Source organism: Cajanus cajan, chromosome 7 (genome assembly GCF_000230855.2).
Source record: "Cajanus cajan strain Asha chromosome 7, NIPB_CcT2T_4, whole genome shotgun sequence".
Taxonomy (NCBI): domain Eukaryota; kingdom Viridiplantae; phylum Streptophyta; class Magnoliopsida; order Fabales; family Fabaceae; genus Cajanus; species Cajanus cajan.
In genome coordinates, this window is record NC_138523.1 from 8,400,982 (window position 1) to 8,423,618 (window position 22,637).

Genomic DNA, 22,637 nt, shown 5'->3' on the forward strand with positions numbered 1-22,637 from the left:
CCTTTCTTTAGAAGATGTGTCAACCCTCCTATTGACCACTATATCTCCATGTTTCCACTAGATTATTCAAAAATCGTTGGGACAAGAGAGAAAAGAAGGAAAGGATATATTTTCAAAGGTTTGTGTTTTAGAGGGGATTATTTTATTTTTGAAAAATTGTTTTTTGTAAGAATGGCTGGCCATGGTAGGCTTATGTGTTTAGGCTTGTTCGATTAAACACTTATGAGTTTAAGCACATCTTTGTTATTAATGATTGTGTTTTGACAACTTGGATAGCTTTTCTTGAGCCCCTTGTTGAATTCAATTGATGGTACCATCATGGATTTATTTTGTTTTTTTCTTTTTTTGACGGCCCTAACTTTTGCCTAAAACACCCATTTGTGATGTCTTAGCGGGCTTTTGTTTTTGTTCATTATTTTGTAACCCTAATTTTTGCCTAGGTCACCCTTTTCGTGGGATTCCTAGCGGGTTTTTGTCTTCGTTTTGTAACCCTAACTTTTGCCTAGGTCACCCTTTTGTGGGATTCCTAGCGGGTCTTTTGCTCTTATTTTTGCGCAGTCCCCTTTTTGGGTTTCCTGCCGAGCTTATTATCTTTAGGATTTCTTTATCCATGATGGCACTTATTGAGGCCAAGAAAAGGTGCTCCAAGTTGACACACACACTTCCACATAAATGATGTGGGTTTATTATTATTAAGATGATTTTAACCTCATTCATGTTTATTCAAACAGGGTTAAAATAATGTGGTCTAGAATTTTATTGCAAGCGAGAAAAGAAGCAATAAAGAATTAATGAAGAATGATTTTATTATAATCATAATGGAAACATGTGCCCTATCAAGGCTCGGGGGTCGGGCTGTCCCCGAGGAGTGATCTCTAATAGTCACTGAGTCTATACATCCCTATCGGAAGGAGAAAAACATTTTGACGACGACGACCGGCCTTGACGCTTGTGAACCGGCCTTCCTAAAGATCTGGCTTAAAGAACGTCGAGAAGGATCTTGATTCCTCTTCGTTCTTTGATCTTTGTTAGGGTTGTATCCTAACCCTTGTTTCCCCGGATTATCCTTGATAATGGGTAGCTCCGGGATTCCTTGGGAGTCCTTGCCTAATCCTTGTCCTGGCAAGTATCCGTTCTTGGTGAGCATATGAGCTACCTTCTTCATTTCTCGGGGAAACGTTTCAACATTGGCAATTTCCAATGCTTGGAAGGCGGTTTCTAAAGCTTCCTCTGCTGCATCCACATATGGTATATTGGATGGCTTGCTGATGAGTATGTCATCTTCAGCTTGTACAGTCACCAGTTTGTCACCCACTATGAACTTGACTTTCTGGTGGAGCGTAGAAGGAATAGCTTTTGCATCATGAATCCAAGGTCGGCCAAGGAGACAGCTGTATGTTGGAGTAATGTCCATCACTTGAAATTCGACGTTGAAGATAGTGGGTCCAACTTGGATTGGAAGATTGATTTCTCCCACTACTTCTCTTTTAGATCCGTCAAAAGCTCGAACGATCATGTTGCTCGGGCGCATTTGGACTCCCTTGATTGCCACTTGCTCGAGAGTTCTTTTTGGCATCACGTTCAAGGAAGATCCATTATCTACCAAGACTTTTAGCGATGTGATACTCCTTGCACTTTATAGAGATGTGCAAGGGCTTGTTGTGGTTTGATCCCTCGGTGGGGATTTCTTCATCGATGAAGGTGAGGTGATCATTAGCCGTGATATGACTAACAATCCCCTCAAACTTGTCTTGGGAGATAGTGTGCGACACGTATGCCTCGTTCAAGACTTTCAACAGAGCTTGCCGATGCGGTTCGGAGCATAGGATCAACGACAACAGAGTAATCTTTGCTGGCGTCTTATGAAGTTGATCCATGATGGAATACTCGCTCTGTCGGATAAACTTTAACAGCTCGTCTGTCTCCTCCTCGGATTCTTTTTCCTCGGTTTTCTTTTCTTCTTTTTCTTTATTCTTGGGGGCTTTATCATGAAGATCTTCGGGAGTGTAGATCCTGCCACTCCTAGTCATGCCCCCAAGTCCAGCGATGTTGGAGGTATCGCTGTCGGCAGAAGAGTGGATGTCGTATATCCACGGCACAGCCTTATTTGATTTGCAAGGGAAAGGCTTTGGAACTGTGATCCTTAATGGTGTCGGACCTTCCCCTTTATTCGTCTTGATTACCAACAACGGAGTTGATGTGCGCTCGCTTGGCGCGGTTGTTGGCTTACACTTGATGACGAACGGCGTGCGATCCATTTTTGAACATACGCATCGATTTAATCCTTTCTTTTTATTTATGTTTATTAATGGAATACTAGGAGAGATGTATGAAATGAATAACTCCTAGATCCCTCCATGATCTATATGCATGAGATGATGATGTTGAATATGCATGCATTGTGTTTATTGAACTAAGCATTATCATGTTTTTAGGATTTTCCTAAGATGATGCATGATATTGCTTGGTTTGGGTAAATACATATTTTTCTTTTGAATATTTTGTATCTTTTTATATTTTTTGGGTGAAAAGGGAAACTACCTATATGAATGCAATGAAGGTAGATGTTAACACCATGTACTAGAAGATCTTTATTTCTATTTATTCTTTTTATTTAAAAAAGAATGTTGTATGTTTAAAAGGTGCAAATGTATGCTCATACAATGTCACATAGTCAATGCACAAACAATTCACTCATCCACGAACAGTCACGAGCGAATCACGAGGTGGGGGTCTCCTGCAGAAAAGTGCATATTCAAGGAGGATCTAACTGTTCTCACTTGGTCAAAGGCCCCCAAGGTGCCCCCATTATAGGGACCCAATTCCTCTCGTCGTAAGTCGATGGAAAGAGTTCATGGTTATCACCTTGAGTGATGTTTTTCCGACAACGGTCTCATAGGCTCCTATAAACCCATCAACCGGCCGTACTAACATCCACTCCCTATGGATTACCACTCATGCCCCCGGGTATAGAGGGAACTGTTGTGTGCAAAGGTTTGTGTACAGTTTGTATTTCAAACAATTGCGGAATTTAAACAAACAACAGTTATTAAAGCCATGTAATAAAGCATGTTATAATACAAGCGAGGGGTAATGAAGTAATTTTAACTATTATTTGTTAAAAATAATCTGTCACTAAATGGGACTGACTCTCGAGGCTTCCCCAGCGGAGTCGCCATCTGTCGCCACCGGCCCGAAACGGGCTTTCGGCTTTCGCGAAGGATGGTTGGACTCGTTTTATTTTAAAATATGGATTGCTAGAATGACTTATTCTCAAACTGAGACCTCGTCAAACGAACAATTTTATTAAAAGTCTCACTAATCCATATTAATCCCAAGCGGGACCCTCCATGGATTAGTGGTTTTCGCAAAAGGAGGGTTCGTGGAGTCGCCACCAATGTTTTACTCAAAACATTGGAAAAAGGGATAAGGCAATTGATTTAAAAAATCAACTTTGGCCACTACAACCAGAGTTGGGTAAGGGAGTCGGTTACGCGTGGGGAAGGTGTTAGCACCCCACAGCGCCCCTTTCGGGTTCCCTATGACAGATTATTTTTAACAGAACAGTATAAAATTACTAAATTACCCCTATTTATTCTAAACAATTATGAATTGACTATCTACATGATGACAGTTTAAATATACACACAGAAAGCAGTAAAAGGAAAGATTGAAAGGAAACCTCTTGAAGCGTGCTTTTATATATTGTAAAGAACTGGGAAGCGTTTTGGCGTTCCCACGCTCTACAAGCCCGCTCCTCGCTCTCCTAGAACAAAATTTTAACTAAGGGAATCAAAAAGATTTCCCCTCGACTAGGTTCGATCCTCAAGCAAAATGGCTCGGGGCTCAAGAACTTCGTCGGATCAACTCTCCGAGTGATTTCTAGGGCAGAACACTGCTCAAAAACCCCAGAATACTCAAGGAGAGGGTTCAAACTATGTTGAAAAGTGTGGAATGACGTCCAATTGACGTCATATTTATAGGGAATAGGCGCAATACGGCCTACAGGAGCAATACGGCCGTATTGAAATTTTTGAACTTCAATACGGTCGTATTGAAGTTCAATACGGCCGTATTGAAGTTCAGAAATTTCAATACGGCCGTATTGAATTCAATACGGCTGTATTGAAGCTTCAATACGGCCGTATTGATTTCAGTACGGCCGTATTGAAGTTTCAGAAACTTCAATACGCCGTATTGAGTTCACTGTGGCCGTATTGAAGCTTCAATACGGCCGTATTGGGGTTCAGTACGGCCGTATTGGGCTTTTTCCCTCCACTTCTTTATTTTGAGCTATTCTAAGACCTCTAGACCTACAGAGAACCCTCCTAGGGCCTTCCAGGAGTCCTTCTGGCTGATCTTCCTTCAGTCTTCGAGAGTCTTCAAGCTTTATTTCCGACCCGGACAATTTTAGGGGTCTACAATTAAGAGTTTTTTTATCATATTTTTCTTTGTAGAGAAATGTATCTATGAAGGATGAGATTGCTTTTCTGATAATTGGTAATAATTAAACTTGCAGACAACCATGTTACTATATGTCGTCATTTTTTTTCTTTTTATTCTTTCAATTTGAAACTTATCTAAATGCATGTACCTTTAATTTTCTTATTTGTGTCAATGAGATAAACTACTTTTGCAAAATTATAATATAGATTAATCAAGAATTAATCCAACTATTATTATCTTTCTCTTACTTTTAAATTAATTTAAAAATAAATTGAATTATTCATTAAAATAATTTTAAAAAAAATTGAAATAAAAAATAAATATATAAATCTTTTAAAAAAAATATATCAATAATTATATATATTTTTAATATTTAATATAAATAATTAATAATTTTACATCGCATCAGGAATAACCAGAACCGATCACACCCACAGTTTAAAAGCATGAGTATAAGGATGGAAGAAGCTTTTGGACATGTGCGGTGATAGGTAGAAGTTGAAACCAAATATTTGGATTTACGCGATCAAAGCCTCCCCACATTGTTTTCATAAACCTTTTTTTTATAATTCAATTAATAAAAAATAAATTAGTTGAGAGTAGGGATGATAATGGGGCCTCATGGGGGCGGGTTTACTACTACCCATATCCGCCTCATATCCGCGCAGGTATTCATTAAGTGAGTATCCATGAATTTCTTAAATACCCATAGATATCTATGAATATTTATAAATTTTTTAAGAAATTAAAAAAATTATATTATAAATAATTTTAAGTTTATATTTAATATCATTGAAATATTAAAAATAAAAATTTAGTGTTAATTTGAACTTGTATTTAACATTAATTTTGTTGAAATAATAATAAAAATATAAGATAATCAATAACTTAAAATATATCAATTTCACAAGTAAGTTAAAATCTCATCACAAAGTTACAATAATTTAATCTCATAATTTCAAACGAAAGTAAACAACTTAAAATACATAAATCTTATTGCTTCAATCAAACCTATATAAAATTAATCAAATTACATCTAACATAATTCTATAACATGTTTAACACATGTTGGTAACTTCACCGACCTCACTTTTGTAAGAAAATAAGATGAGAAAGTGTAGTTTTAGGATTATGTGGTTGTTTGTGGAGGATTTCGTTCGTAGGTTCTTTTTGTTCGAACTAGCACGAGTTCACGTTTCAATTTATGCGTGTTCGTGGCATGACAGAATCGAAGACTTCTCGTGAAAGAATAAATTCGTACAAGCAACGAATAGAGTTAAATTAGGGTGTTGTTACAGCACGTCAGAAGATCTATGCTCATTGTTTCGAGCACTTCAGAAGATCTATGCTGGTTTGGCACATCAGAAGATCTATGCTCACTATTTCGAGCACGTCAGAAGATCTATGTCAGTCTTAGCACTTCAGAAGATCTATGTTTGTTTCAGCACATCAGAAGATCTATGCTAATTGTACAATCAAATTCATGCATGTAATAATTTACGTGAATTGAACAGATGACATGTATATTGACTGCAGAAATCATATCCTTCATTAAATGGTAACAGAATTACAATTCGTAAGGATAACGAAACATGTTCAGAATGACTACACTACACTAGGCTAGATTATGCTATGCTACGCTACTCCTAAAAAGGAAAAAGAAAAGTGGTCGAGAAATCGTACCCAAAGCTGTCTCGTATGCACAGTATGCCTTATGCGCGGGCTGCGGAGTGCGTGTGAGAATTGTGGGAATTAGATTTCTGACCCCTTGCTACGAGCATGACTCGTTTAATTTATAGACAAAGATTTAGGAAAGATAACTGTTTCTGACGTGCCCCGGAAGTGCATAACCGTTCTAAACTTCCACATCGTGGCTTACTCCCGGGCACGTCTTTGGATAATTTATGGAACTGTCCATTAACTTCCCCAAACCGTTCTGCAGCCTTTGACACTTATCCCATGTTACTTCGACCTCTCTCAAATCGTGTCTCCTTTAAGTTCTTTATTATGAGAAGTTACGAAGTGTATTCGTGTATGTCCGGATTCTTGGAATTTCGAGTAACCAACGAAAATTATACTTGAATGTTCCCTGACTTTGCTTGTACTTTGAGAGGTTGCGGGGCTGTGAGCCTTTCTCCCGAGCAGCATCCTTCCTGGTTCCATGATTTCGAGAGCTTTACGAAAAGTGTCTTCGTGTGTCTCTTGATTCTCTTTAGGCTTTGTATGTCTTCTTCAGAAAACTCCTTTGCCATTTTTTCGATCACCTAAGATTTCGAGCACCCCTGTATTTCGAGTGTCTCCGAATTCATTTTCTGGTACTAACAGTGGTACAAGAATAATTAGAATATTTAAGAAATATTATTAAACGGGTACCCGCGGGTATGGATATTTTCATACCCGCCCCCGCCCCGTTTATTAACGGGTAAAACATTATTCGTCCCCATTATTTACGGTACCCAATTAACCTATCCATTTATTATCCGTAACAAATTTTATCCACAAATACTCGCGAGTCCAGGTATTTTTACTATTCTTAATTGAGAGAGGTGATATTCATTAAAAACTTGTACATATTGCACATTTGCACTTTTATTTCTGGTTCTGCTGAAATCAATAGAAAAAGAATGCACAAAAATAAACCTCTTTATTTTAATTAATCTTAAGCTAATTTTATCAACTTAATTTATTTTATCTCTACTCCTTTTCATTTTAAGATTTGACTTTTTTAAAGGAAAAAAGTGGTGTGCAGTTCATTTTGTGGGGTCTAAAATTATTTGGTGATTGATTTTGTTGAAGTTTATTTTCATTTTATATTTATTAAATAAAATTAATCTAATTATTTAACTGCTGTAGGTGGTTATTTTTTTCTTCTGAAAATAGGTGATTATTTTATTACACCATAATTAAAAATTATGTTAAGTAAATTTATAATTTATTATATTAAGTTACAATTTATATTATTAATTTTAAGGATGACAAAATTATTCGTGGGTATCTACTCATAAAATTTATTATAAATAATAAATAAATAACTTAAATGAAAACTCATGAATAATAGTATGAATGTATTTTTATCTATTTATAAATGACAAAAAGATAGTGTAATAGTATCCATACTCGTCTTATTCGTTAAATAATATTATTTAAACATTTATATTTATATTTTATATTTTTTTACATTATTTTTAATATTTTAAAAATATTATTATTGATTAAAAGTTGAAAAATTAATATTAATTATTTATTTTTAATATTTTAATATATTTAATATTAAATATAAATTTAAACTTATTTATAATATTTTTTAAAATTTTTATAAAAATTCATAAATATCTATACATACCTATACCTATTAGTATTTATAAAATTTAACAGATAATCACATAAATAAGAAACAAATTTTTAACTGATAGAGTGGATATGTATATCTTAATGTCCACCAAGGACCTATTCCATCCCTAATTAACTTTCACTAACAAAATGAGCGTTTGTTGTCTACGCAACAAAAAAAAAGAAGTGAATATACAAAAAGTCTCTTTAGTCAAATGTTTTTGAATGACTTACGAGTAATTTTAAGTAATTTATATAATAAAAACTAAAAAAGTGTAAATATATTTTTGTTCATTAAATTCAAATTTAAAGAAAAATTTATTTTTAATTTTTAAATTTAAAATGGAATTTTAAAAAAATTGTTTTAATTTTTATATTTAATTTTTTAAATAAATTATTAAATATTATTATACAAAATCTGTTTATTAATGTTTCTGTTAATAAAAAATAATATTAAATCGTTATTGTAATTTTTCATTTTTAGATATATTATTAGTGACTTAAAAGATTAAAATAAGATTTTAAAAATTATAAAAACTAAAAAATAGAATTTTAAATTTAAGAGATACAAATTAATTTATTCTAATTTATAAAAAGAAAAACATATTTAAATCCAATAAAAAAATTAATAAAAAAAAAAAGTTTCTTTAGACTTATTGATGGGTGGACCAATAGCCTCAAGTACAAATGATAGCAATTGGCAAACCAATAAACTCTATTCCGTGCAAGGCCAAAGCAGCCCCTTTCAAATTTTAAACTTTCATATATATTTTTTAAATTAATTTTCATTCTTCATTCTTATATTTTATTAACTTATTACTAAGTATATTTAGCTTGAAGATATGTATACACGTAAATAAATTTTGTATAAATTATGTGAGAAATTTTATTACCCATTTAAAATTTTATAAACAATATTATTTTACATTTGCTTTAAATTCAAATAAAAAGTACATGGAATTGAATATTGAGATTAGATTTTATAAATAGAGTATGATTTTTAAAATTATTTTGATGAAAAAATAGTGATGAAATCACGCATTCAGTTAAAAGTTGATTCTTTTAATTTTGATTATTTTGTATATATCATAGGAAATGGTTTTCTTTTTTTTTTCCAAAATTATTTTAAAAAAATTATATTCAATTTAATATCAACTATATTGCAGGGTAGTAGTGATTGAATAAATAATCATATATTGAAATAATATAAATTTAATTAACAATGTTAGTGTTTAATATTTTTTAAAAGTAATATAAATTCATAAAATAAATCTTAGAATATGGATTAATACATAAAACTTGTCTAAGATTTCAGAACTTCTAGACACATCCCACATGCCTTTTTCTATGTGATTATTAGGAAACATGTGGTTTAGATCCTTATTTATTAGTTATCCTTTTCTTCCTGTTGTTAAGAAAATTAAAAATTTACATATAAACGACAAAAATTGAGAACATAGTTAAAACTATATCAAGCCTAATTTAATAATAGCACTTTATTCGTAATTTAATAATAACACGTCATTGAAAACAAACAGCTATTCTTGGTATTATTATATATATTAGTGAAGTTGAAATACCTCCTAACTTTATTTAAAAATAAAATAAAATTTGAGATCAAGTAATAATTTTTTTTATCTAATTAATATTATGATTGGTCTATAATTTTGAATTTAAATATTAAATTTAATAAATATTTTTATTTTTATTTTTAATAATAAAAGAATATAATAACTTATTAAATATAAAAATTAAAGTAATTATTAAAAAAATGTTTTTTATATATTAATATAAATATATATACCTATTATAAAGGAGATACTGATATATGTGTGTAATTACTTTTGGTCTCTATTTTTTAGTGAATTATTATATCTTTTGATAAAAAAAATATTATATATTTTTTGAATAACTATCTCTAACTTCTAATATCTATATATGTGTAATTATTAGATATATGAAGTTTCTTTGTCTCTTCTATTATAGTGGAGGGTTATAATAATATCGATATATTTTTTACTGATATTACATCATTCAATAACTTTATATATATAAATGTGAATTTTATAAATCCAACCGTTAGATTGATAGTTCATGTTACTTTATATGTTTATATTAAATTTTGTTAAAATTGAACAACAACTTGAAAAATGTTCATATTTTAGTATATTTTGAAATGTATATTACTTAATTTTGATTTATAAAAATAAAGTATCAAATTATCTTGGATAATATAAAATTTTGTATATATAATCTAAGAGTAAAGAACTTTCAATCTAACAGTTAGATTTACAAAATTCATATTTAATATAAAATTATTGAACGATGTAATACTTAGTAAAAGTTACACCGGTGTTATTATAATCTCCTCGTATATATATATATATATATATATATATATATATATATATATATATATAATTTGATTTATATGATCTAAAAAATATGAACTTTCAATCTAATGGTTAGATTTTTAAAATTCACATTTAATATAAAGTTATTGAGTGGTGTAACACTTAGTAATAGTTACACCGGTGTCGTTTGAACCCTCCTCATATATATATATATATATGAAAAATTCTAAAAACTCCGAAACAATCCTTCGAATCTTATTCCGAATTTTTAAAATAATAATTTAAATTATATAATATTAAATTAAATAATTATTTTATAATAAATTTATTTAAAAATATGAATATTTTAAATATTCGGATGATGTTTCGGCAACTTTTTTCGAACTGTATAGCAGTTCTCATATATATATATATATATATATATATATATATATATATGGTAAATTCTTTGATGGACCACTAGCACAAGTGGTGTATGGGTGCACCATGAATTTTGACCATAAGATGCATCTAAACTAATAGACCATTATACACCTTATCACACTAGATCCAAATTTCTGAATTTTTTACTGAAATTATTTATTTATTTTTTAAATTACCCAAAAAGACACGTGTTATGATGCACTGACACAGCTGCTATTCACTTTCGGAACGGGCCGTTTTGAAATCAGAACGGGTCGTTCCAGATAAAATAATAACACATGAATAATGGATCAGAACGGGCCGTTTCAGATGAAAAAAAAAAACACATGACGAATGGATCAGAACAGCCCGTTCTGAAATCGGAACGGCCCGTTCCGAAATCAGAACGGCCCGTTCCAGATTCAAAAATAACACATGATTAGTTAAACCAGAACGGACCGTTCTGATTTCGGAAAGGGTCATTCTAACTATTTTTAAGCAAAATAATATTTTTTTTCATTCTACTAAATTACATTTAAAATTTATGTATAGTTTTTCAATTGATAATGTTATTCTATTAGAATTAGAGGTTTACATAAATTATATGCATAAATCTCTAATTCTAATTAGAAAATAATATCAAACAAAATTTTCTATTATAAATATAATTTTCTCTCATTTAAATCATTGCAAAAATTTGTTAGTTTTAATTTTATATCTTGACATTTTCCTCTTAAAAAAATGATGTTACCAAATATTTATAAATTTGATTTACATTAGTTTAATTGCTTTTAAGGTGCATAGACTTTCGTTCTGATTTAACTAGTCATGTGTTATTTTTGAATCTGGAGCGGGCCGTTCTGATCCATTTATCATGTGTTTTTTTTCATCTGGAACGACCCGTTCTGATCCATTATTCATGTGTTATTTTTTTATCTGGAACGGCCCGTTCTGATTTCAGAACAGCCCGTTCCGAAAGTGAACAACAGCTGCGTCAGTGTATCGTAACACGTACTTTTTTTGGATAATTTAAAAAAAATAATTTCAGTAAAAAAAATTCAAAAATTTGGATCCAGTATAATAAAGTGTATAATGATCTATTAATTTAGATGTATCTTAAAGTTAAAATTGATGGTGTACCATTGGCCACTTGTAAAAGTGGGCTATGATACTTTATATATATATATATATATATATATTTGAGAGTATAGATCTCTTTGTTGAATACAAATGGAATGCATCCATCCGAAGAAGGCAGGCCCAACGGCACAATTTGACTATTTCTATATTTGGAAAGGTGTACGTTATAGCATTGATAATAAAAAAATTAGTGGGGCATATGATATGCAAGTTTTTTGATTCAGTGTTGCGTGGAAACTTTAACCATTGGAATCTGATCCGAAAGAAACGCAGAGGAAAGAGAAAGAAAAATTCAAATAATTGAAAAGGTACTTTTAATGGAAGCAACTAACACCTAATAACGGCTACAATGTACAAACATTTTCCTTTTCTTCCGCAATGCTACCTTACACGTGGGTTTAATTTAATTAACCATTTGACAAGACATTATGAATTGTGGAGATCCCACGTGTTACTGTGTTCGTTAAAGAAAATAGATTATAAATAAAATGAAAGTAAAATTTGTTTCGTAAAAACATAGGGTGAAAATTATTTTCAAGAGATTATTTATTTTAATAATGAGAAATAAAAACTCTATTATTATTATTATTTTATTTATTTTTATTATAATATTTATGTTTCATTATTTTATTTTAAAAATATCTAAATTATATATAATTGAACTCGCATATCACTAATAACAGTTAGACTATATGTTAACAATTTAAAACATATATGTTAAGTTAAAAGATGATCTTCTAAACTTAAAGTTTTAATATCAATAAATAAAATATTTTTATATAAAAGAAATGTTTGTAAAAATATATTTGAAATACATTTTTAGAAGGGTTATTAGATGAAGTATAAGAAAATTATTAATCAAACGAAACATATAATTTGTCTCATATACACCAAACATTCGTCTTTTATTAAGACTACCGATAATGTTTATTTTAAATGTTTCGTTCTTTAACAAATCGAATCAAAAGACAATTTTGGAACTTGCAAATATGTTAAAGAGAAGAATCATGTTTTTCTTTAAAACCAAATCCCTAAAATCACGAAGAAAAACAAATAAAGTCACTATTATAGCTATTATATGCTAACATTGCTTCTACAAGCTTCATTTGTAATGAAAAGATAAGTAACCTCCTTGATCAGATAAGAGGGACTAATTGGTAAAAATGTATTTAATGCACATTAAATGTGTCAAATGGTTACCTACTACAAACGCTACCACAAGAAAGACAATGAAGATAGAAGAAGCAGACTTGTGAGCTAGACTCAAAATATTGTAACGGTAGTCTTTTTTTATAAGAAGTTTTTCAAAGCACAAGAAAAAGAGGCTATATATACTTGTATAAAAACTTATTCTCTGATAATTCATTCTTTCTTGTGAAATTTATTACTGTGTAAATTAGTTGTTTGACATTTAAGTGAGACAAATACAACATTTGTATGACCTTTATGACCATTGCTATAAGGTTAAGCTCGGATATGCTTTTCCAAAAAAGAATACTTGTATTAAACTTAGAGATGATTGTTGTTAAAAGAATACTTTGATAATTGCTTAAAGAGATAAGTAAAAAAATATTTAAGATTGAGCATGAAGTGACTTGGTAAAAGAATACTTGGATCTTTGTCTAAAGATAGTGAAACTCAATTTGCTTAGATCGAAAACTAGACGTAGTCTTAGTCATTGAGACGAACTAGTATAAAAATACTAAATATTTCAGTTGATTACTTTTCTTGCTTCATTTGACTAGCGTTATTGTCTTATTGTAGAAAATATGCAAATTTTTTATATACATTATTCAATCTCCTTTTTAATTTTTTATCTTTTCTCCACAATATACATATATATACATATATATATATATATATATATATATATATATATATATATATATATATATATACACATATAAATTTATTGAATTATTTTTAAACTTTTTATTGTTTAGTTCAATATTTAAGAAGAGAATGAAGAATAGCAAAAACTCTATATGTCTAATTTTAACTCTTCTTCAATATTAGAAAGATTTGAGGGTGGTGATTTTAAAACATTTGGGGTTTAATATCTAAAATTTTATTATGTTTTTTAATTTAAAAATTATAAGAATAAAAAGGTAAATCAAATTTTTTTAAAAAATCTTTCATCTCTTCTTATGAACCAAATAAGAAAAAAAAAACATTTTTCATCCCATTTAAAATCTTTCCCCTCCTTCTAACCAAACAAACCCAAAAAAAGGTAAGAAGGAATAAAAACATAAAATTATTTAAGTGTTTAGACTATGAAATGTTAAGAATAAGTGAAATGTTGGGCTAGACTTTTAGTCCAAACTCTAAACCTTTATAAAAATATATAATTAAAAAATAATAATATATAATAATTGATCGTTAGATCATATTAAGTTGGATTTTCAACACCAAAATTCATAATTTGGTCCAAATTTATTAAATTTGCATTCTTTTAATTCAATATGAAACAATGATCTAATTCAATCTTAATTTTTAGATTTCGATTGGTTTTGATTCATTGATTTCTTAAATTGGTCTAAATTCATGGTCATCTATAACTCCAACTATTAAACAAGTGAGTGTAAGTTAGCAAATGTTTTTGAGATTTGCTAACATACACACACTTCTTCTTTAAAAAGAATATATTAATAAATTATAATAATAACATTCTTATTAAGTTACTTCTTCTAAAAAATAAGTACGTGCATGTGTGTAGGAATACTTATTAAAGATAAAAATTTGTTATCGATATTTTACCTTAAATATTAAGGGTTAATTTACTATTATTTATTGTTTAAATTTTGCCTATAAAAGATATATAGTGTACTGCACAACTTTTGTATGAATCTTAGTGAATCAGTTAAGTAATTTCAAAATACTCTTTCTCTCTCTCTCTGGTTTCAATTTCATAATGAGTTTAATGTTTATAGGGTTGTCCTTCTAATAACAATGAAGAAGATTTTTTTTCTTATCTAACGCATTATAATACATGCTAATAACGTAAAATTCTTTCACCTTTTCATGTTAGCTTCAGGTTTACAAAAGTGACGGTTGGGTCATCATCTTGAAACGGTGATTTTTCAAGTTTTCCTGTTAATTTTGTTTCTCAAGAAAGCATTTTCATTAAAATAACTCGAAACATTATTATCATTTGGCACCAACATCATTAAAAAAAACAAAGACACGTCTTCACCTGTCATTTTCATTTCCTTAAATGCTCTTCACATAACCATTCTCTTGTACAGATTAATAGCTCTATCTGCATATTTATTTGACTACGTTTTTTTTTTGTTTTTGTTTTTATCATGGTCATACTTTCTTATTTTAGCAATTATTCTCTTTTAACATTTAACATTTAAGCCTTCCCATTAAAAATAAGAATTACATCAAAAACTTTTTCATATTACACTGCATTCTGCATACTATTTTTCTTCATTTTTTTGCCATCTCAAAAGATGGGATAGCTGGCCCCAAGATTTAACGCGGCTGCATACACAAGGCAGAATTCGAACTCCTGACCTTGCTTAAGCGTGGATCAACCCCTACCGCTGAACTACACGTTTGGAGTTATTTTTTTTTATTTTTTTTTTGGCCATCTAATCTAATAATTTCAATAAAAGTCAATTTTGACAACAATGACTAGGTTGTGACAAAAATAATATAAAATATAAAATACAACACATTCAGATCAAAAGTTAGGACAAAAATGTTGAAAATTTGAACTCCTTCCGCCGGCGCCGTATATCCAAAGCGTGTTTTGTTGTCCTATGCAGAGAATCGAAGAATCATAATTTTGAATTTTCATTTTAAAATTTTATTTGTTCTTCATTATAATAGTGATCAATTTCAGAATTTTGAGTCCATGCCACATGCACACCTGAGTCTCTCTTGCTTCAACTAACAAACGCGTTAAAGAAATAAACAACTAAATTAAATACTATATATAAATAAATATCTATTATATTGTTCACACAACATCTTGTCTAGTAATCTAATATATTAATTTATTTTTATATAATAACAACATTTCCTTTCATCACGTCGTTTGTTTCATGTTACATATCCTTTTTTTTTTATTTGTTATGAATTTATTAATAAACAGCATGAAAATACTTTAAGAGAATAATATTAAAAACAAGAATATGGATACCCTTTAGTGTCAAATATCTCATTGAAATACTTATTATTTTCGTTTAAATGTACTTATTGTTTCGCTGAAATATATTTTTATTCTCTCCGATATGTAATAGATTCATTTTTTTGCCTTTCGAATTTGTAATTGATTATTTTAGTTTCTATAACTTATACAAAGAATTATTTTAGTCTTCTGTTTAATAAATATGTTAAATAAAACTTATTTATTATTAAGTTTGTTACTTAAAAAGTTAAAAGCTACTTGTCGGTGTGTTTATTTGTAATTACATTGTATTAAATCTGGAATGATATTGTATAATTTCAATGTTTTATAGTTAGTTATGTTATTGATAATCATAATGTAGTAAAGTAATATGGATTTCATAAACTTTTAAAAAAAAATTCACAAGGGTTACATCTATGGTTGAGTATTCAAAAATATTTTCGAAAAAAAAAACCATAGTTGCGTACAACAAGATGCCAATAACAATGGTGGGTGGGACCAATTGCTGTTTCTCTCTCTATTTTTTTATTATTTTTTTATCTATGTTCTCTCTCTCTCTATAGATATATTTAGCAGCTCCCACATTGCGTATTGGCTCAAACTCAGTCCACTAAATTTTAGATTTTTATGTATCTAGAGCCTTTTTATTAAACCTTCTCTGAGGTAATGAAGTTTGCTGCTTTTTTCTTTTGATTTTTTTTGAGCTCACAGTAGCATGTGAGTTTATTTGTTTTTCCTTTCTGTGTTAATTGATTGTGCATGTTAAGCTTCTTTAGTTGCTGTACACTGCATTGTCATTTTTGTTTTGCTCTTGCTTGATTCTTGTTATGGTAATGTTGCTCACATGTTATTGGTAATTTGACTAGATATAAGATCTTGTGTGTGTGTGTGTGCTGTGTTTATTACTTTCTTTAATGACTTAATGCCATTCTACTACTGTTTTATTCTGCATTCAAGATTTGAAAAAGTTTTCTGACCCTTTGTGCATTGTGCTGATTGTATAGGTTTGAGCGTTGAAGTTTTGAAATGGGGAGATGTTCCATACCCTTTGTGGGTGTTCTGCTACTTTGCTGGTTGGTTTCATTTTCAGAGGCAGAATATTTGAAGTATAAAGACCCTAAGGCGCCACTTAATGACAGAATCACTGATTTGTTGAAGAGAATGTCTCTGGAAGAAAAGATAGGCCAGATGACACAGATTGAAAGGAGTGTTGCTACTCCTGATGTGATGAAGAAGTACTTCATTGGTAAGCACTGAAAATGACTCATCAAATCTGTTACCAAATCAAGTGCTTAGCACTGGTTAATACCCTCTTCTCATTTTGGAATTTTGTTTTTGTAATTATGCTATTGGCACGAAGTATCTACCAGCTTAATGATATTGTTTTTTACAACTAATCTTTATTGGGGTATGTGACTGACCATAGTAGATTTTCCTTTTTCTAACCACAAGACTCAAATATGAGACCTTGTTTCAAGGGATCGAGTGTTGTACCACTGGGACCTAAAACTTTAGATCTCATTTTTGTATATTAGTGTGTGCTGAACTGGTGCTGAAGAAACTTTCATTTGTTTTATTGATTTTTCTGTAAGTGTAATGAGATGACCTTATGGATATGCATCTTATTATTGATGGACAGGGAGTGTGCTCAGTGGAGGAGGGAGTGTTCCGGAACCAAAGGCATCTGCTAAGACATGGGTGCAAATGGTGAATCAGATGCAAAAGGCAGCATTGTCTACTCGCCTTGGGATTCCAATGATTTATGGGATAGATGCTGTTCATGGCCACAACAATGTCTACAATTCTACCATTTTTCCTCACAATGTTGGGCTGGGAGTTACCAGGCACGTTTATGTTTATTTATTTATTTTGTGTAGACTACAAGTATCTTGCATTAAAGACAATTCTGGTCGAATTGAGTAGAGGCAGTAAAACTCTCTATTCTGCAAGTTAAACTATACATGCCATAATAGAAAGAGTAGTCATGAAATGACATAGAAGACACAAAGACAGCAATTAGCCATGAAATCATATTTGATGATTTTTACGGGGATGAGATGGTTCTTTCAACTCCTAATGAAGTAATACTGTTGGAATCTAAATTTGAACATGTCAATATTTTTGTAAATCCCAGATATCAACAATTAAAAGCATTTCCTTAGTGCTATCGGCATCTCCAAAAGGAATGCTATTTTTGTTCTTTGATTGTAATGAAATCTACCTTTTATCAGGGATCCAGTGCTCATAAAAAAGATTGGAGAAGCAACTGCCCTTGAAGTTAGAGCTACTGGAATTCCATATATCTTTGCTCCATGTATTGCGGTAATTGAGCAATATTTAAATATTGTTCAGGTCACATATATCATTGATCATGTTTGCTAACATGTTGTCAATTGATTCATCCACAGGTCTGTAGAGATCCAAGATGGGGACGTTGCTATGAAAGCTACAGTGAGGACCCTAGCATTGTTAGAACTATGACTGAAATTATACCTGGCTTGCAAGGAGATATCCCTGGCAATTCCATCAAGGGTGTTCCCTTTGTTGCTGGAAAGTAAGATTTTTTTAGAAGCTAAATATTGCAGATTTTTTTTATTAAGAATACAATTAATATATAAATGGATTGTTCTTGTAAATTTTATATATAAACTTCATAAAGCATTTGTCTTGGATGCTAGATATTGGTGCTCTTCTTTCGGCCTTTTCTATTATTGAAAATTAGAAATTACATTTTGTTCAGAACATGAAATCAATTAATAAATTCTTTTGAACTTCCATTTTTTAAGTCTTCAATAACAGCGTTATATTCAATTAATATGTTTTCTTGATCAATCTAGTTTTTTGTTTTGCCAGTTTTTGGGGAAAATTTTTACTACATTTACTCCTCTATAAGAAATAGTACATTATCAATACCTGAAATTTCATTTTCACCTGACACATGGTCAGTTTCATTGGGGACAATATGATGCTTTAATTTAATGGTAGACCTTATTGTTGTGAGTGTGAGCATGTGCATTAATCAATTGTAGCATCAATTCATTACAGAGCATAATGGCTGCTTTACCTGCTTTTGCATCAAAAAGTAAAATGAAAAAATAAAATAAAATAAAGGAGAATAAAAACAACATACAATCAAATCATCAGATAACAGTTCTTCCTTCTCAATATCCATACAAAGGCTTTTGCATCCAAAAGTAAAATGAAAAAAAAAAAAAACATAAAGGAGAAGAAAATCAAGAAGTAAAGAAAAACAACATACAATCAAATCATCAAATAACAGTTCTGCCTTCTCAATGCATACAAAGGCTGAGTTTGGTTAATTGTTATCTGATTTTGTCTAAGAATTTGGATGTCATAAGTTCAGACTTACTATCAATCATGTTGTCTAAGAATTTGGATATCATATGTCTCCACTCATTGTTTGGACACACCCTTAGCATTCCACATGCTACTTTGTTATATAAACTGTATTGACCTGAAACAAAAGTGTTTTTTCATTTTAATTACTTTGACACAGGAACAAGGTTGCAGCTTGTGCCAAGCACTATTTGGGAGATGGTGGCACAAACAAGGGTATCAATGAGAACAACACAATAATCAGTTACAACGGATTGCTTAGGATTCACATGCCAGCATACTATGACTCTATCATAAAGGGTGTTTCAACAGTAATGATCTCATACTCTAGCTGGAATGGGAAGAAAATGCATGCTAACCATAAACTCGTCACCGGTTACCTCAAGAACAAGTTGCATTTCAAGGTAAAAATTTGTCTAATCATTTATGTAATCTAAATAGTGAAGTAAACTAGTCAAATTGAAAGATGAGTGAAGATGCTTTATGTGATGTGCTTTTTTCCCTATCTTTCAGGGTTTTGTCATATCAGATTGGCAGGGTATTGACCGGATTACCTCTCCACCTCATGCTAACTATTCATACTCTGTTCAAGCTGGTGTCAGTGCTGGAATTGATATGGTAAATATTATTATCATTTTGAAGGACTAAAACAAAGTTATATAAGATGATTTTTCAGTGTAAGAATCTAATATTGTTATTACCTTTAAATTAACTATTTCATTATTTAACAGATAATGGTTCCCTTTAACTACACCGAGTTCATTGATGAACTAACCCGTCAAGTAAAGAACAATATTATCCCAATAAGCAGGATTGATGATGCCGTGACAAGAATCTTAAGAGTAAAATTTATCATGGGCCTATTTGAAAATCCACTTGCTGATCTAAGCCTGGCAAACCAACTGGGTAGCAAGGTATATTTTCTTAAGAATGTTATTTGAACACATGTTGGAAATGGAAAGAAATAGCTTTCTTGACAAGTATCATTCATGTCTGAAACAGGAACATAGAGAGTTAGCTAGGGAAGCTGTAAGGAAATCGCTAGTGTTGCTAAAGAATGGTAAATCTATTAAGAAGCCACTGCTTCCCCTTCCCAAAAAGTCTGCAAAAATACTGGTGGCAGGAAGTCATGCTGACAATTTGGGTTATCAATGTGGAGGATGGACAATTACCTGGCAGGGGCTTGATGGCAATAATCTCACTTCAGGTAAGTCAATAGCTTTTATGTTGGTGTCTGCAAAAATATCTGAAAAGCCACAAATGTAGAATATCTAGAACTAGAATTAAGAGGCTAAGTAGGAGTGACAACTTTGTATTTTCTATCACATCAAATCAGTATTAATTTCAAATTATTTAAGACATTTGGATAAACTTCCACTTCTAGAAGAAAAAAATATGAATGAAAAATGAAATGAACTTCTATTAATTAAAATTAATTTATGTATAAGCTAATTTATAATTTTATGGATGTTATATGAGAGAGATAAACTAATTTTAAGTTACAAAATAACTTCATTTTTCTTTTTTAGTTTTTTCTTCTAGAAGTACTTATTGAGAAATTTATCTAAACAAACCTTATTCTAGTAGTTACTTTCAAGTCTTTGATCACTTCATAATTTCATGTAGTCAATTACATACTAAAATCACTGCTTGTAATTATTGTTAAAAATCTCTGTTTTGGATTTGTCTTAATCCTGCAAAGGCTGACATGAAAAACATTCATATCATGTAGCCACTTGGGATATTTGATCCTAGTTTCTTTATGCGGATAATTATAGAATATGTGATAGAATTTCATTTTGCAAACAGGCACAACAATTCTTGACGCTGTGAAACAAACAGTTGATCCTGCTACTGAAGTTGTCTACAAGGAAAACCCTGATGTGAACTTTGTCAAGTCAAGCAAATTTTCCTATGCCATTGTTGTTGTCGGAGAACACCCTTATGCAGAAACATTTGGTGACAGTTTGAATCTAACTATAGCTGACCCTGGTCCAAGTACCATCAGCAATGTATGCGGTGCCGTACGATGCATAGTTGTTCTCATCACTGGCCGCCCAGTTGTGATTCAGCCATATCTACCAAAAATAGATGCACTTGTAGCTGCATGGCTTCCTGGCACTGAGGGTCAAGGTGTTGCTGATGTTCTCTATGGTGACTATGCATTCACTGGCAAGCTGGCAAGAACATGGTTCAAGACAGTTGATCAGCTCCCTATGAATGTTGGTGACAGACATTATGATCCTCTATTTCCATTTGGATTTGGTTTGACTACAAACCTCACTAAATATTGAAACCTCATCATGTAACATGTCCAAGAGCACTACCCTTTTCCACTTGGAGCCTTCAAATTGTTGATAGATGAGTGACTTGATAATTTATGCTTACCTGGTGTGCAACTAGCACCAGAACCTTTTCATTAATGTATGAATTTATTCTCCTTTGCTTTTGAAGACTTCTCATTTTAATTATTACTATTGTTAATTATTGATTCTTGCAAATCATGCTAGCACACCCTGTTTTCAGCAAACTCAATCTTGTTGCTTTTGCTTCTCTTTCTTAGAGCACCATCATCATAGCACGTTGTTTACATGTTCAGGTAATATATACAATTTATAAAGATAATGAATTGAATTTTTTGTTCTGTAATCTTTATAATTTATTAAGACAAGCACATATATCTTGATCAAAACATATCGGTAATATCACTTGCCAATTTTTCAAGTGCTATTTTGAAAGAAAATGGGAATGGTCCACCCTAGCCTCTATCCTATTTTGATTGTAACATTTGAGTTTCCAAGAAAAAGTTGACCATGTGCTCCATGTTTAAAAGAAAATGGGAATTTCAATCTTAATACCTCTACTTATTTGGATTTTGATTTTCGTTCCCCAGTTATATGCTGCTGTAATTTGTTCATCGTGATTGTATATTCCATTAGTTATCGAAATGGCACTTTTGTTTGATAGTGGCTACCTGTATCTTATTGTGCAAATTTCGCTGCCATTGTATTTTAATTTTCATGGGTCAGAGGTCATGTCATGTATGACCACATATAGCTGAAGCCATTGTCTAATGTGTATAATGCTAAAACTATGGTTGAAGATCTCGTAGATCCTTGGATTAAAGTACGGATGATAAATTACTTTGTCCACGAGAGCAGGTGATAATAGAACTGTTGTTATAGGAGAAATCCCAACAACACATTTTTTTGAACATATCTGTAATTTACTGAATTTATTTAAAATTATAAATTTTGGTAGCTTCCACTGTTTATTTAATGATTATTAAATTTGTAGTTTTAAATAAATTTTTAATCAATAATAAAATGTATGTTAGAAAAAACATGTTAAAGTAAGTTAATGATTTTTTTGTCTAATAATCTTACTTATTTCGAATAAGATTATCTTCTGTGAAGAATATGCATGGTTTATATTATTAAAAAAGAAATTTTATTTAATAGAAAAATTAT

General features: G+C 30.8%; 1 protein-coding gene across 2 annotated transcripts; it reads left to right on the top strand.

Moving 5' to 3' along the window:
* The first annotated feature begins 16,322 nt into the window (after positions 1–16,322).
* Positions 16,323–21,668, top strand: LOC109795486 (uncharacterized). 2 transcript variants are annotated; one of them, XM_020355008.3, is made up of 10 exons: positions 16,323–16,473; positions 16,815–17,056; positions 17,450–17,654; positions 18,042–18,132; positions 18,219–18,364; positions 19,328–19,571; positions 19,681–19,785; positions 19,899–20,081; positions 20,170–20,374; positions 20,977–21,668. In XM_020355008.3, the coding sequence occupies exons 2-10, from the start codon at positions 16,837–16,839 to the stop codon at positions 21,459–21,461; spliced, it is 1,884 nt and encodes a 627-aa protein (XP_020210597.1). In that variant the 5' UTR covers positions 16,323–16,473; positions 16,815–16,836; the 3' UTR covers positions 21,462–21,668. The 2 variants fall into 2 exon arrangements, with proteins under 2 accessions (XP_020210597.1, XP_020210598.1); XM_020355009.3 differs by having other exon boundaries at positions 16,426–16,527.
* Positions 21,669–22,637: the final 969 nt, after the last annotated feature.